The 16714-nt window shown below is 44.4% G+C and overlaps 1 protein-coding gene across 2 annotated transcripts in view; it reads right to left on the bottom strand.

Annotated features, from left to right (window-relative positions):
* The window catches only part of LOC127051944 (cytosolic phospholipase A2 zeta-like), a 40460-nt gene that overhangs the window by 6678 nt on the left and 17068 nt on the right, over nucleotides 1–16714 (bottom strand). For both annotated transcript variants that reach the window (XR_007774647.1, XM_050954955.1), the window contains exons 6-15: nucleotides 16570–16612; nucleotides 14155–14221; nucleotides 13607–13776; nucleotides 10228–10341; nucleotides 9573–9610; nucleotides 8394–8529; nucleotides 7391–7527; nucleotides 6342–6564; nucleotides 5568–5682; nucleotides 3064–3201 (exon numbers count right to left, since the gene is read on the bottom strand). Coding sequence is in view for 1 of the 2 variants with exons in the window: in XM_050954955.1 (XP_050810912.1) it covers nucleotides 3064–3201; nucleotides 5568–5682; nucleotides 6342–6564; nucleotides 7391–7527; nucleotides 8394–8529; nucleotides 9573–9610; nucleotides 10228–10341; nucleotides 13607–13776; nucleotides 14155–14221; nucleotides 16570–16612 (1181 nt within the window). In the remaining variant the exon portion in view is untranslated. The remainder of the gene's footprint in view (nucleotides 1–3063; nucleotides 3202–5567; nucleotides 5683–6341; nucleotides 6565–7390; nucleotides 7528–8393; nucleotides 8530–9572; nucleotides 9611–10227; nucleotides 10342–13606; nucleotides 13777–14154; nucleotides 14222–16569; nucleotides 16613–16714) is intronic.

Below are 16714 nucleotides of genomic sequence, written 5' to 3'. Positions count from 1 at the left end.
AGGATTTAGCACCTTCATAGGCTTCTTAAATTCAGTGCAGTCAATAGAGGTTCTACCATCGGGTCACTGCCTGTTACCGAGTGGGCTGTCCTTGTAAGAGAAGTTGAGCCCTATGCCTAATTATCCCTTTCCAAAGTGATGGGTTGAGCGTCGGGCAGTGGTTGGGTCAGGTGAGCAGGCATCAGGTAATGGTAGCTCAGGGATAGTACCATCCTGTACGAGGGAGTCTACTCTATCAGAGAAAGGGAAACTAGGGAAGACCTAAAGGAGACATCTCTACAGAGAGGCCCAGTCTGGGGTACTCCCAAAAGAGAGATCTGGGATATGTCATGTTAATTTTGATGGCATATATGGGCCCAAGGAGTCAAAGGTGTTAACACAACCCTGAAACTGTCCAACAATAAAGAGTTTTAAACAAGGTTCAGGATTTGGTAGAGAGAGTGCTTGCTTAGCACCATGGAAAACACATCATTAAACAGACTTTCAACCTTTTATTAAAGATATAGAAAAGAAGGAAAAACAGGTAAAGCATTTGAAATGTACAGTATTAAGGCTTTTATTTTAACCATAACTCTTATCCCCTTTTCCTTTAGCTAGAGAGAGATTTTATAAGGAAAACCCTTTGTCTGACAGTCTTTTTGATGATGTTAAAGATAGTAATAACTGTCCCTTTTGGGGAAAAGAGATGTTAATTGAGTTAGGCCGGAACTGTTATTGAAGTTCAGTCCTGTTTGCTAAAGAGAAAACAAGACAAACACACACAAAAGGGGAGAGAAAAGAATAGTAGAGATGCAAAATCCAAATTCTGTCTCTGATGTTGCATCCATTTGCAACTGCATTGCTGGAGAAATACAGCCACAGCACATGGCCTTATCAGCCATTCCAAGACCTGGCAAACTTGTACCAGCATCCAGCTGCTTAGAGAACAACTGCAACTTTTGTCAAAGGCTCACAACAGTGTTGCAAAATATAGTCTTAGCCAGCTAAGCCGGACTCAGACAGTAGGAAAAAAGAAATGGGTAGGAAATAAAAGAAATAAGGCAGGGAAGGAAAAGGACACAAGAGGTGGTGAGGAGACAGTCTCATATCCCAGTGAGTGTTTGGGATTCAGCCAGAGCCAGTAGAGGTAGCAATGTCATTGAGGTCCCTCTCTTGGCCCGGTCTGGTAGAATCTCTCTGGATCAGGACAATAAAGGCCCAACGGTGTCACTGTGGACTTCTGGGTCCCTGGAGTCAATGGAGGTGGCAGGCCAGGATAGTGAAGCTCACTCCTCCTTCCTCTTCTTTCAGTTAGCAATTATGCTTGATTTCCCCTACCCCCCAAAGTCTTATCTTTTAAGGACCCCTAAAGGAAGAGAAGGGCAGGATAGCCCATCCTTTCAGTTATTGTCCACCAATTAGGCTGAATTTCCAACACACCCATTTTGGTTCATTGATTTCCAGGCCCACATTTCTCATCTACTAGACATGATCTTAACATAGCCCTGGAGTTATATCAGGAGGCCTTTTTGTTGGACTAAATCAGTTACCGCCAGTCTCCCTTTTACACCTTTCCCATCAACATTGATTGTTCTATGTGACTGGAACATTTCATAAACTTTTATCTGCTTTCTCACAGATGAGCTCACAATTAGTGTAAGTTTGTTGGCTCGGTAATTACAATATGCGCTGAGAGAGACCTGAAGCCATGACAGAAGGGTAAGTGGAGAGAACCTTGCAGGGAGCAGGAAGTCACATGCAGGGGACCAGAGGAGACCCTGGTCTGAGTTCAGTGGGGAAGACACTCTTCCTACAAGCCAGAGGGAAAGGTCTAGCTGGAGCAGGAGTAGAGTTGCCAGGTGTCTGGTTTTTGACAGGAATGCCCGGTAGAAAAGGGCCACTAAAAGTCCAGTCGGCGGTGCAGCAGGGGCTTGCCCTAGCTCCAAACAGCTCCTGGAAGAGGCTGCCAGGTCCTTGAAGCCCCTAGGTGCATGGGTGACCAGGGAGGCTCCATAGGCTGCCCCTGGCCCGAGTGCTGGTTCCGTAGCTCCCATTGGTCAGGAACCGCAATCAATGGGAGCTGCAGGGGTGGTGTTTGTGGGTGTTAGGGCAGCGAGCTGAGCCTCCCTGGCCACCCATGTGCCTAGGGCCACAGGGACCTGGTATTCCTGGGAGCTGCAGTAAGCACCCCTGGACCCCGCACCCCAACCCCCTACCCCAGCCCAGAGTCCCCTCCCACACGCAAACTCTTCCCAGAGCCCTATCCCCACACTCCTCCATCCTCCAATCCCCTGCCCTTAGCCCTCTCCTGCACCTCAAACCCCTCATCCACAGCCCCTTCCCAGAGCCCACACCCCCAGGCAGAGCCTGCACCTCCACACACACTCCCCAACCCCCTGCCCCAGACCATAGCCCCCTCCTTCACCCCAAACGCCTCATCCCTGGTGCACACCAGAGCCCACACCCTCATCTGGAGCCTGCACCCCCTCCCGCACTCCGAACCCCTGGGCCCCAGCCCCGCCCCAGATCCTGCACCTCCCAGCCAGAGTCCTCAAATTCCAGCACTCCAACCCCTTTCCCCAGCCCAGAGCCCTCTCCCACACCCTGGACCTCTCATTTCTGGTCCCACCCATAGCCTGCACCCCCAGCCAGAACCCTCACCCCTCTCCTGCACCCAAACCCCCTGCCCCAGGCCAGTGAAAATGAGTGAGAAAGGGGAGAGCAAACGATGGAGGGAGGGGAGATGGAGTGAGTGGGGGCAGGGCAGGAGTGTTGAGTTTTGTGCAATTAGAAAGTTTGCAACCCTTATCAGGAGCAATACCCCAACAAGAGTATTAGGAACCCATGGGGGCATAATGGACTGCTAAGCCTTGAGAAAAAATCTGAGAGATTCTACTTTTGAGTTAGAGTTAAACTGTTATTTTATATTAAAAAGTCAGATGCCAAGAAGGGGTGAGTACTTCAAGAGCACCAGTTATGGTGGTTTGTTTAACTGAGCAAGGGGGAAACTGAGGCATGAGCCAGTTCTGACACTAAATGAAGGTTTTCTATTTTCCTTTCAAAACCAGCCACATTAGAGCATACCCTGCAGATAGCAGATCCTGGGCTCTGGACGTTTCCGGACCAGCCGGCCCATGAAGAACTCACTGTCAAAGTCTTCTGCTCGGACAAAGGCACCATACTTCCGGAATCCAACCTCATAGGGAGTGAACTCACACCATTCTGAGAGTAAGACAGCAGATCAACAGTTATCTCAGGAACACTCTGAAGTGCATAGTCTCATTATCCTTTTCTTATAAGAGTGGTTAAAGAAGAGTCTCTTTTCTTCCAGGATCACCTATCAGCAATTTCTTCCTCATAAAACCCCATATATAGTAGAATTAGTGTGGCTGTCTTGGGGGAACAGACAGTTGGATCTTCCAGAAAGGATCCGTAGGAACTCCCTGCGCAGCAAGGTTTGGGGACTAATCAAACCACTGGTATGCAGATCCACTAGCCATTGCCCCTTCCACAGTAGGGGCACAAAAGCAGCAGGAACAATTGATATCTCAGGGCTGCAGCAGCCACCAAAGAGTACCTCCACTTCTGCTCTATGGCCTGGGTTGGTGAATTCCTTAGCCTAGTCCCCATGAATAGTCCCTGCACCAAACTCAGCTATTCAGCATTAGCACATGTTTGGATACAGAGAGGAAGAGAAAAAGAATTTAACATCTAGAACTGGGGAGGTGTAACCCTCTCAGATAAGAGCTCCTTAGCTATACCACAATTTAGGATTTTTCTTTATATCTTACAATTATGGCAATGAGAGCAACTTGACTGTCCAGATGTTTGTCACAGAATGGGTTCCCTCACCCTGGATTTCTCTTTGCAAGCAGCCCTCTCACACATTTACCTAAGTTCACCACAGTGTACTTTATTTACAACATCTTATGCAGCTTCATGTCCCATCACCATAAAGGACAGCTTCAAAGCACCCCTGTGGCACAGGAAACGGAGGTGAAGGAGGGAGAAGTCTCACCCATCTGAGATCCTGAGCTTCTTTGCCCGTCCTTCCAGCCTTCCCCTACTTTCTCCCATTTAACAATTCTGTGCTAACATACTGAATCCCCTTGTTAAATGGTTAACCACCCAGTCCTAATCAATTATCTCCCAAGTTGGTCCATGAGGAAACCTTACAACGTGGTGAGCCAGTCCTAGGCTACTCCCACTCTCACGTTGTTCAACGATGAAAACATTAGTTGAAGTTCAAAAGCAATTCCACATTTTTTAGATTGATTTTTCTGAGCAGCAATTTTTAAATTTTTCTTTTTGGTGTCATTAAGTTGTGAAATAGCATGCCGCTATTTAAAAACAATAGCACAGAGCATTATCAAGCCATGCCAGAACTTAACAGTGGTATCTGAACGCAGCCTCCTGGGTTCTAGTGCCAGTTGCGCTCCCCTTCTGTGTGCTGGGAGCCTTCCTGTCATCTGTGCAACAGTGAGTGCTCGCAGTGGGGCTGAGTAAGCAGGGGTGGAGGGAGTGGGGGGGTTAGGGGAAGAGGCAATGGGGAAGGAAGGGGGTGGAATAGGGCAGGGGAGGGGAATGTGGGACTGAGGGGAGGGGGATGGGGAATCACGAGGGGGAAGCGAGAGCCCGGCATGCGGCATCCCCTAGGAAGCAGCTGGGGCTCCCCCGTTAAGCAGGCCCATCAAACGCTCACCCTGACAAGTCCTACCCCCTACACCTGGACCCTTCTGACAAGCCCACCACACCCAGACCCCCACCCCACTGAGCCCCACCTGAGCCCCACCTGGCTACCCATCCCATCAAGCCCCAGTTCCCCAGCACCTGAACCCCCCCACTGAGCCCTCATACCCAGAGCTCCCCTCCCCCCACTGAGCCCAACCACCATCATCTGGATCCCCTGAAGAGTCCCACTGCCCCTGCCCCAACAAGCCCCTGTACATCAGATCTCCCACTGAGCTGCCCAAACCCAAATTGCCCCAACACAGAAACCTCTCACCCCACACATGGATCCCCTCTCACACTAAGCCCCTCTACACTTGGATCCTGCTAGGCTGAGCCTGCCTACCCACACCTGGTGGGTCTGGCACAGAGGGGCAGGGCCCCAGGGTGTTTCTGGGGCAAGCACGGTTCTTGCACTGTGTCAAGGTCAGGTGCAGCCTCACTGCTGAGTCCCTGTACTGGGGGATCTGGAAGCTTCAGGGTGATCTCCCACCTCAGTGCAGCCAGCGGCCTGTGCTCCCCATTGCCATGCTGGAATCACATTTATTTGACAAATAAGATTTGCAGAATTTTTAAATATTGTGCACATAATTTTTTATTTTTGGTGCAGAATTCCCTCAGGAGTAGATCTTCAGTGATATAGCTATGAAGAACACAGGTAAACTTTGCCAAGCAGTGTCCAGTTTGATATATTAGCTAATGGGCTCCCAAATACTGGCTAATCAGCACCTCATGTCTCATGCTCATTATCCAAGCTTCAGGGAATGGGGAAAGGTGAAGATGAAAAGGGGATTAAGTCTCAGTGGGGAGGATTTATTTACAGATTTTAAAATAGAAAAATAAACCTGTCTCATTTATACCTGCAAAGTCATCATCGCTAATATTGGGCCTCACATTGATTGCTGCATAGATGGGATAGGGGTTCTGTGCCCTCTTCACTGCTTCCTGTTGGTCAGACAGCTTTGACAAGTCTTCCTGGTTATAACAGGAGAAGAAAAAAAAGCTTAATATTTTTGGTGCTCTGCTAGAGCCATCTAGCCCCATGCTCCTGTATTCTGAAGCTCTCTCACTTTCCAACCTCATCTATAACCATATCACAGGCTCTGAAGCTCCTTTCTCCCCAGTGTAGGGCTCATTATATTTTACTAGAATATTTACATGGCCTAGATATTTTGAATTTTACAGGCATTCTTCACTAGTTAATGGCTGTTTTAATCAGATTCCAAATTGTGATTTCACCTAACTGTATCATTTTACATTCGGTTTTTTAAAAGACATATTGCTAAACATATGTCACCACATTTTCTGAGCCTTGACATTCCAAATGGCTGTCAAATGAATGGCTTGCAAAGTAATTTCAAATAAATACCTAGTTTTTACATAGCATTTTTCATCTATAGAGCTCAAAGTGCTTTATACATTAGGTAAATATCATTATCCCCATTTTATAGATAGGAAAACTGAGGCAAAAAACTCCCATGTTTCTCCCAAGACTTCTCTAATCCCCAGAACAATTCTATACAATTTAAGCATACACAAGGAGAAATCATTTTCCAGAGCACAAATAGGTGGATATGTTGACGTCCTAATTTGAAGGCAAACAGCAATAAACTTCAGAGTCTAGAATTCTTTACCTTCTGATATAGAAAATACTCTATAATAAGGCCCCACAAGTCTGTGAAAGAGACTTTCCGTCCACCATTCTCCATTGAGTTCAGCTCCTGGAAGTAATATTTCAATCGTTCTGACGAAAATGCCCCTGCTTTGCTACTAGATACATTATCCCTGGCATTGCTGATTGCACCTTGGAGGTCCTTACAGGACCAGTCTGTGTCTTGATACAGTGCAGACAAACACCTGAAAAACATTTACGTCAAGATCAGTGAATGATATTAAACATCAAATTCCAGCTAAGTATTGTTACTATTGCAGTATTGAACTGAGCACTGTAGAACTCTGACAACCTAAAAGACTAAATGCTAAAGCTAACAAGCATTATGAGATGGAGTTCTAAGTTCTAAAATACGCTGAGGAACCTGAGACCAACCTCACTGTTATCACTCTGTCAGCTCATCTACCACTCAGGGTTGTTCTGGAGAGCAGATTTAGCTAATGTTTGTATACTAATTAGCATTAGCTACTCATCCTCAGAACAGCCCTGAGAGCTAGGTACCGTATGGGGTTCCAAACAGAGCCAGGGTAACTGGCTTCCTTCTCTGCACAGCAAAGAATCTGGCTTCGCAAACCTCTCTACACCAATGTATAAGCTAGAGTTTTAGATGATGAGCAGTACATATTTATTTACATTAAGTTATTTTCCATAACTTTTCCATAAAGGGGGTGAATTTTGGAAGTGCAAATGGGAGTTAAGTATTCAGCCCTCAATGGGAGCTGAGCATCTACTTCCTCTTTGTACTTTTGAAAATCTCCCCCAAAGTGTTTTCTTTCTGTAATGCAATTATATAGCTTCTACTAGACCCACTGCTGTAGGTATAAAAATAGTAATTAAACTCTTTTTTTTAACCACCTAGAACATTATGACTGTCAACATCTGATAGACAATAGCAATATATTGGACTTACTGTTTCTTAAAGATTACATGCATTAAATCTAACATCTCACTTGGAGCTACACAAACCCTTCCAGCTAGAAGTTTCAGGGGCCACCATTGCATATTACGCACCAAGTAGAACCTGAAATTCCACACAGATACATTGTACTGTCCAAAAGGCCGAGCTGCTGAAGCCCTGACAGGCTGCCATAGAATGATGTCAGTGCTCTAGTCCCACCACCTGATCCCAAAACTGCTACCACTGGGACCTGCAGAGAGGCGAGAAACCAGGGAATGACACATTCTGAGTTAATTTTTGATCTGCTGTTTAATTTTATATTTATTTACTCTTTACTTATGTAAGGATGAGACCCTTAAAAACACAGGAATAGTTATATTCCTGTTAATATGCTGATTAAATTCCAGTATAAAGTTAATCATGACTGATATTTTAGTGATATAGATCATAAAGATCATAGTATTGTCTAGAAGTTGTTCATTTGCTGAAAAGAGGTGTGATGTATATTATGTTCCCCAAATGCTAGTCATTTAATCACACGCCTTGCGATAGCACATCAAACCTACACTGTTATAAGCAAAAAATACATTAATCACTTCTGCAGCACTAGTACCTAAGACCCCAAGCAGAGATCAGGACTATTGTACCAGGTGCTATGTACACAGACATTCCTTCTGCCCTTTCATACAGTTCTAATTCCCTCAAACTGGGGGGCAGCTTACAACCATGAGCTTTGCTGGGTACAAAGGCCGGCTTTATTTTAACATCCTGACAGCACATGATGCAGTAGTTCTAGATAAGAGAATCCACAGAAATTCTGGAACCTCAAACCCCAGAAATGTTCATCAACCTTTTTGGAAATGTTTTTGGTTTTTTGTTAAAATTACTTTTTGTTCCATAAAAGGAACACCTACAAAAAACAAAAAAGTCTGAAAACATACCAAAATCTAGGACTCAAAATTCTTGGTCTCTAAAGAGAAACTCATCCTGGGCTATGCTGTGAATGTTCCATGAATGGAGGAAAGTCCTGTTGCTTACCTGCAAAGAGCCCTAAATGTTTAAATGATTACCAGTCATAGTGGCTCTACAGCCATCTCTAAACACTGTGCTTCATACCTCATCTTTCCCAGGGGCTTCTCTTAACTTAAGTGTCTTCATTAGTGCCTGAGAAACTATTTTCTTCCTCTTGTCCAAAAATTCTCTCTCTTCTTCACAGAGGCCAAAACCAAGGCGTACATCAAGATCCCAAGTACTGATTACAGAAACAGGGGTTAAAAAGAAATTAGGAGTTTTCACAAATCTAAAGGGTTTGAAACCCCTTGAAAAAGGTTGTGTGGTAATCTTCTCTAAGCAAATATTCTAGGCTTACAGTCAAATCACTGTATCAAACACAAAACATGACAACCAATATTCCATTAAAAAACGGAAGAGCATTTTTTGGTTAAAAGTGAACTTTACTCATCCTCACTATTTTAGTTTGTAGTTAGTCCTGCAGTGTCCAAAGACCAGGATTTGATAGTTTTGTACAAATAAAATTAAAGTTATGATTGGTTTAAAGAAAGAGATAACTGGGCAGGAGCTGGGGAGGTCTTTAGCCTAGGGGAAGAGTCTCAGAGGGAGGTAGGGGGAGGATGCAGGTTGAAAGGCTGGATTCACTGTGAGAAGTACAGCAAAGGAGTTGTCAGGATTAAGATGATAGTTTTGAAAGGATTTTAGTCGGTTTAAGAGAAGAAAACATCTTACTATGGGTTTGTAGACGAGGGTTGGATCAGAAACTAATCATAGCTATGTTAAGAGGCAATTAGGAAGAGCTTATAAAATATAAAAAAATATATAATAGATTCATGTTTTGTTCTATCTACCCCTTACCCTGATCTGTTTTGCTTCTAGGCACTAATCCTTTCCTCAACTTTTTTTTTTATTTTAATTTTATTTTAGATTGTAAAGCTCTTTGTCTGTACAGCTCCCAGCACATTTTGGGCACATTAGTGGTAATAATACACATTTAGCTGTTCATTTTTGAGGCCTAATCCCTAGGAATTTATGAAAAATTTGTTCAGATTTCAGGCCCTTTCCTGCTACAAGTGCAACAAAGAATAATTTCACAGTGAAAATCAAAATAGAATTTGGTTAGAAGAAGAAAAATATCCAACAAGATTTTATTTTTTCATTCAAACCCAAGAAAGCCTCTAGTAAAATGAATGTGCTTTCGGAGCAGTTAACACAGTCACCCAGATCATTCACTGTGAGAGTAAAGTATTTCCTTATCATAGGCTCTGCAAAGAACATACTTACCTCTTTTCAGCCTTCACACTCAGATCCAAACTTTGTCCCTGGAAAAATATAATAAATCCTGAACCAAAGGTAGTTTCACAGGTGCGTCCACTAATAGGGCATGGAGAATGCCTTCACTATTATTATCAAATATTATGCAAGATAAGCACTTCCACCAGCAAAAGCAAATACACAGCACACCTTATTTTCTCCCTGTGACTGTTTTAGTGCAAATAGACTTCTCTTAAAAGCTGTTACATTGGAGTAATATAAAGTTGAAGGACAGGGGAAGAGTGCAAGTATTATTCCACTTGTGCACTTTTGGCTTTTCTTTCCTCTCTTTCACAGTCTATTTAATTTTTCCCTTACTTCTGCAAACTGATGGGCACTGATGCTTATTTTGCAGGAATCAGCCCTGAAAATAGCACATCTGAGAATAACTGTGTTGAACAGTCTGCAGTGATTAACTCTATGACGGCATTCCAGTAAATGCCATCTTCTTGAGGTGTTAACTTTAAAAATTACAGCAAAACCTGGTAGATGTCAAGAGTTCAATTAAATCTTCAGTTATGGCAACACTGGCTTTTAGTCCCAAACTTTAAAAATGCCTACTTCTAAATGTTGGAATCTTTATCCCAAGAGTATTAAAATACACGCAAAAATATTAGTGGGTTACCTCTCCTAAAGGAACAGCCATGACTACTTTCTGTCCAACAGGAAGTGATTTAACTGGTACAGTTCCCTGTCCCAGAAGTGTAGTGTGCTTTTCCAGATCAGAGCTTATTTCATCCTAGTAACAAAAAAGAGTAATTCTACAGTCACCGAAAAATAGTTTTCATTAAAATAGTCATTTTGCCTGTGAAAATATAGAACCAGAACTGTCACAAAGTGGAGTTATTCACATACTGCAACTCACTACAACTCTTTAGAAGAAGGTCTTATGATATCATGTACTTTTGAGCACCTTACAGGCTCTCTGTCCACCAAGCCTTTTTTCTTGGGACTATTTCCATCATTCCAAACCTCTAAATAACTTCAAAAATCTAACTGCTCTCTTTTTAAAATCAACCTGTCACAAAAATGTGTCTCTTGCCCCTAAATGGGGAATTTTCCTCCAAAACAGTTAGCATGGTCTGAGGCCAGTAATGGGCAATATGCAGTGCTGCATTCCTAATGGGTTTAAAGTCCAATATATTGTGACGTGTTTCAAACAGCACTTCATTCTAGCCCTGGAAGGTGCATTGATATCAGACTCTAGAGTCATGACAATTTGTCTAGAAAAGCTATTTTAGTTATTTTTAGGAGGTTCATTTTTTACATAGTCAGTAAAGCAAAGCTCCTTCACTTCCTACAGAATTTGATTCATGATAACTAAAGCACCTTGTTTTACAAGGGAGGGATTCAAAACACCAATCCCAATAGAAAAATATTTGTGTTTAAAAATTGTAAAATAGTTTTTCCATAGCACATATCACACGCCTAATATATGATAGAATAGCATAAAGGTTTGATGTTAATTATTTGGGCAACTAAATTCATGCTGATAAAATCTTTATTCTATACCACACTAGTGTGGGTGGGTGGGGTTAGTGGGGGTGTACATACCCACACCCACAACATTGAAAGAACTTTATTAAGGTTGGAAATTCAAGCACTTAAAAGTTAAGATCATACATATAACTTTAATTCACCCCCACTGCATGTGACACAGTCTTTAATAATTACACAATCACATACTTTTTTTCCCATTCCGCCTCTGTCTCATTCACTTCCACCTTTTTCTTCAGCCATTCCAGGCCCAGTCTCACCAGACTTCTTGTTCCAGTCTACTCCTTTCCCACCCACTTTTATCCCCTCTACATTCAAATCAGATGGCTTCCTCCTCCACATCGCTAGGGTGCCAGCAGGGAAGGAGTCACTGACAGCATAAGGGAGAGAGGCTTCCTTGCTCTCAGTCTCAGTGCCCAGACTCACTGAAAGCACCCATTCACACAGGATAAGTCGATTTTTGCCCCTGTCGCCTTGGGCTGTAGGGAGTATGCTCAGTCACACAGTGGGGAAGATGCATGTGCAATCTAGTCAGCACTAGTAGCTGTGAGAGGCTCAACAATGCTCAGTGAGGATGGAATCTCTGGAGATTTTAGCTGTTTAATATCAAAAAAGTCTCAGAGCACGTGCAAACTCCGATTTCTAAAAGGCCTATAACTTGGCCAAATGTAGGTGGATTTTCACAGGGATGGCAAAAGGCACAGCCTGAGACACAGATTATCCACTGCCAAATTTAATGTCCCTTATGAAAAGCATGGGAGCACTACGACTGTTCAAAGAAAAGGTCTCCAGAATTTTTTTTAATTTTTTTTTAATGTGGGCAAAAACATATTTTTTCCCTTACCTTGTTCTCAGAAACAGCTAAATTGTTTTGTCTGAAATTTTCTAAAAGAATCCACCCTACGGCTGATACCCAGCATTGAAAATTTCAGACTGAACAACTAAAGTCTGACAAAAGTTATAGGCCACTGAAAAGAGGATCTTATAATGGGTAGTGTCAGGGAACTTTCATAATAGGCAGCACCAGGGGGGCAGGTTTGTAGAAATTTTGGTGGTGCCCAGAACCCATCCCCACCAAAACTCCACCACCACCCCCCACCTGCCCAAGGCTCTGAGAGGGAGTTTGGGTGGGGGAGGAGGTCTTGGGTGCAGGCCCTAGGGTGGGGCAGGTGATTGGGATTCAGGTTGTGGGAGGCAGTTTTTGGATGGGAGGGGGTGTGGAGGGAGGGGGTGCAGGGGTCTGGGCTGTGGCTGCAGATGAGGGTTAGGGGTATGGGAGGGGCTCAGGGTGAGAGTAGGGGTGTAGGGGTTGAGGGCTCTGCCTGGGCTGGCAATGAGGGGTTTGGGGTGTGGGAGGGGCTCAGGGTGAGAGTAGGAGCGTGGGGTGTGAGGGTTCTGTCTGAGGCTGGGAGGTTTGGGGTGTTAGAGAGGTTCAGGGATGGGGAGAGGGTTGGAGTGCAGGGTGCTGAGGGCTCTGGCTGAGACTGGGGATAAGAGGTTTGGGGTGTTGGAGGGGCTCAGGGCTAGGATAGAGTGTTGAGGGTGTGGTGGGGAGGTGAAAGCTCTGGCTGGGGGAATGGGGTGGGGCAGGGCTGGGGATGAGTTTGGGGTGTAGGCAGGCTGCTGCGGGACAGGGGCCAGAGAGGACTCCCCCCAGCCCTTTCCCTGCTGGCAGCAGCGAGCTCTAGGGGAGGAGCCCCCCTTTTCCACCCCTCCAGCAGCACATTCACCCCCACCACTGTCACTGAATGTGCTTCTAGGGCCTCTGTCAGGTCCAGGAATCTCCCTCGCCTCCCCCATGCTGGGGGGTGCTGCATGTGCCTCCTCCCCTGCTATTGCCCCTACTGTAGCTTCACTGGGGGTGAGGGATGGGGCTGCCTCCTTGCCCAGTGTGGAGCAGGAGCGGTGACTGCAGGCGGGGGGGGGGCCCTGTGTTGGTGGGGGTCCCATTGGAAAAGGGAAGGGTCTGAAGTGGAAGGGCAGGCTCCAAGTCAGTCTGCCCTGGCAGTCGAGATGGGGGGCACTAGGACCTTGTGGCAGCAGTTGCTGCAGGGAGGCAGCATGGAGCTGCATGGAAGAGACAGGGACACTCTGCTCCCTAGCCCGGGAAGGCAAGAGGGGGCCGGGGGACACTCGGGGGAGGCATGGGGGGATGGCAGGTGGGGCCAGGGGAGCGGGGGACACCCGGCCCCAAATATTGGTGGAGCTGGGCTCTGAATATTGCTGGTGCCCGGGCACCATGTGGGAATATAACTGCACTACCATCCCATCTATAATTGTCAGTACTCTATGAGAAAACTGCTTTCAACACCAGTATCTGACTACTGTACAATGGCAAACCAGAAATTGGTTTCCCTCTAAAGAAATTCCTGGCATAATGATCATAACCATAAATCAGTGCAAATTACTCTTCGATCTATTTCATGGGCCAGGAGACACCTTGCTTCGGAATGGATTTGTTCCAAAAGTGGTTAGTAGCCTACGTAGATGTCAGCACAGATGCTCACCTGTAAGACAGTTATCGTTTGCTCCAGTTCCACCTCCAGGTCTGGACACATTTCTTTGTCTACATGAAAGACAAATGGCGTCCCAAAATCTTGATCATTGTCCACTCTGCAAGGAACGCACAACTGTTTCTCATAGGCCCCCAGCATTGATAGCTTGATCTGACAGCTCCCTGACAGTAGGAATGAGAGATTTAGGTCAGAACAGTCACTGAAACACACATTGAAAACTAGACAATGTTATTAGAAATGACAGCCAGACCACAGAGACAAAAACTAAAGCCCCCAAATTTTCTTTCATAGGACACTTTATGGAAAAGATGCAATATCATTCCATTTTTATTTTTTTTAACAGATTTATTAAAAAGCCACTTCTTGAAAGAAAGTAGTAGACAACAATATGTTACAGCAACAGTGAAGCAAAGTTCCTTAGAATTGGATGGCAAGAGGCAAAATTCAGATGAGGATCCAAACTTCCTCCAGGATGGGATGGATGTGCTAAAGAGCGAGCAACAGAGTAGCTCTTCCTTGAAATACACAAGCAGACGTACCCTTTTCACTCTGCTTTGACTTCTCATCTTTGTTGATTACACCTTGGAGACACAGGCAGGGATGAGCCTATTTGAAAAACAAAACATTGCTCTGGTTATGAGGTTTGCTTCATTTCCCCACTGAAGCATAATCCAGTGACCTCCACTTTTAGGGGGAGGGATAGCTCAGTGGTTTGAGCACTAGCCAGCTTAAACCCAGGGTTGTGAGTTCAATCCTTAAGGGGACCATTTGGGGATTTAGTTGGGGATTAGTCCTGCTTTGAGCAGAGGGTTGGACTAGATGATCTCCTGAGGTCCCCTCCAACCCTAATAATCTATGATTCTATAAATGGTTTAGAGCATTGATCCCGTAGCAAAACAAAGGTTTGGGGGGCAGATTTGTTCCTTCAAATGGACAGGGTTTGTAGGGCAAGGATTGTTGTTGTTTCTGAATGGAAAATCACTTCCCTACACCATAACTTCCTACGCACAGCTACAGACTGTCAGAATACACAGACTTTTTTTCTATTTTTTATTTAAACTTACTAAGAATGTGCTTTGTGTTCAGATCTCTCTCTCTCTCTCTCTCTTTGAAGTATATATATATATGCTTCAATCTCTTTCCCTTCCACAACTTTGGGGAAACTAAAAGCTGGCTTGACTTGTATTTAGATCCAAATCAGAATGAAACTGAAATACAAGCTGAGCAAACAGACAGCTTTGCACAGAAGGAAAAAACTGCTTGCCATCCATCCCACTATTCACAGAAACTGCACCATTTTTGCCTATGCAAACACCTCTTACACTGTAGTCGCAAAACCCTGCCTTTGAGTGACCATGTGAAGACAGAGGAGGTCAGTTTCCCACTTCATTCAGTCCTTGACTTCTCAGATGAGTCTGTGGACAAGGGACTTCACTGATGTTAACTTTGCTTATTAAATTTTATTAAAACACCAACATTCCTCCACAACTCTACTGGTCCCCACAGAGAGGGTACATGTCTACCTTTGAACTGGAAGGTGTGATTCCCAGCTCATGCAGAAATATCCATTCTAGTTTTGCTCAAAATAGCATGCTGGAAATAGCAGCATAGCCAGGGTAGCACAGGTGAATACATACCCGCCCAGACCACCTGGGTATAGACTGAAATGGCAAGGCCAAGCCACCACTCATGCTACCCAGGCTACACTGCCATTTTCAGCATGCTAGCCTGAGCACAGTGAGTGCAGATACGTCTACGTGAGCTGGGAATCACACTTCTCTAACACATTGAACCAAGCAGTTGTTTAAATGGAAGACTGACATGCTGGGAGGTGTAGGTCCATGCTCTTATGAAGTGGCCTATAGAATGAAAAGATTTGCAAATGACTGCACTAGGAAATGAATTGATTCCCACCCATTCAGTTCACGTACAGGCTATTATGTAGCCTCAACAGTTATTTTCAGTCACGATTTACCTAGGCTGACTTACAGTCAGTGACCTAGAAGCAAAAGGCTCCATATTAGAACTGTGCAGAGGATGGAAATTCCATTTTGGGAAGAATTTTGAGATTTCAGAGTTTGGCTTCTTTCTAAATCAGAATAAAACCCAAAAATTTCACAATTCTCCATGAAAGAAATTTCTTAAATATATTTCATTTCTGATTGATCAAAACATTTCTTCCGTCCACACTTTTACACCCAATTTTTCTTCAAGATGAAATTTCAGTGAAATCAGCATGATTTCACACAGCTTTCAATTTCAGTGACACTACATTCTCCAATAGAAAATGCTTCAGCCTAATTTTTTTGGATCAGCTCCATTTCATATCCTCCTATTCTGTTAATGTCCTTAGCTAACCAGCCCCTCCCTCCAACCCTCATCTGTGACTGGGATTCTTCACTATATAAGATACCATTTTCATACTACCGTTTTCTCTGAAGACTTAGAGAAATTGCCTGAGATCGGGCCCTCTGGCTTCAAATTTCAGATTCAGCAGTCAATGCTGCAGTGATGTATCCCGTTTACACTTACTAATAAGAAATGACTGGAAAGAATGTATGCTGAACTTGCATATTACAAAAGTACAAAGGAGCACAGGAAAGCGGGGGGCAGGTAAGTGTCAAGGATTGGAGGACAGAGGGGTCCTCAAAATACCCACTGACAGTCCAAAGGCATTGTTTTGAAACAGCATCATCCTTTCTTGGCTATGAAGTCATCTGCCCCACTGGAAAAAAATAACCCCCATCACAGGACAGTACCCTAATGTCTGGAAATCCAGATTAAATATTTTTATATAAACAAATGCAAGAAGGGACACATGTAAAGTAGAGGAAATGAGATGTATGGATTTTGAGGACCCTCTAATTTTGAAGTGCTCATCCCCTGTTCAACCACTGAAAGCTGCATTAAGTAACACTTCTGTAACGGATAACCAATTATCTCCATTCACTCACCACAAGGACACCATTGGTGAGGATCTCAGTAGGGGCATCTGAGCTGTGAAGGTAAAAGGTAAATATGAATGAGTTTTTAATTTTAATTTCCCATTGGTCCCTCATTTTGATGCCCCTCACACCTCCCTTTCCATACTGAGTGCTT

The sequence above is a fragment of the Gopherus flavomarginatus genome, chromosome 5 (assembly GCF_025201925.1).
Source record: "Gopherus flavomarginatus isolate rGopFla2 chromosome 5, rGopFla2.mat.asm, whole genome shotgun sequence".
Classification (NCBI taxonomy): Eukaryota; Metazoa; Chordata; order Testudines; family Testudinidae; genus Gopherus; species Gopherus flavomarginatus.
Note: the sequence above shows the minus strand (reverse complement) of the source record. Positions and strands in the feature narration are given on the sequence as shown.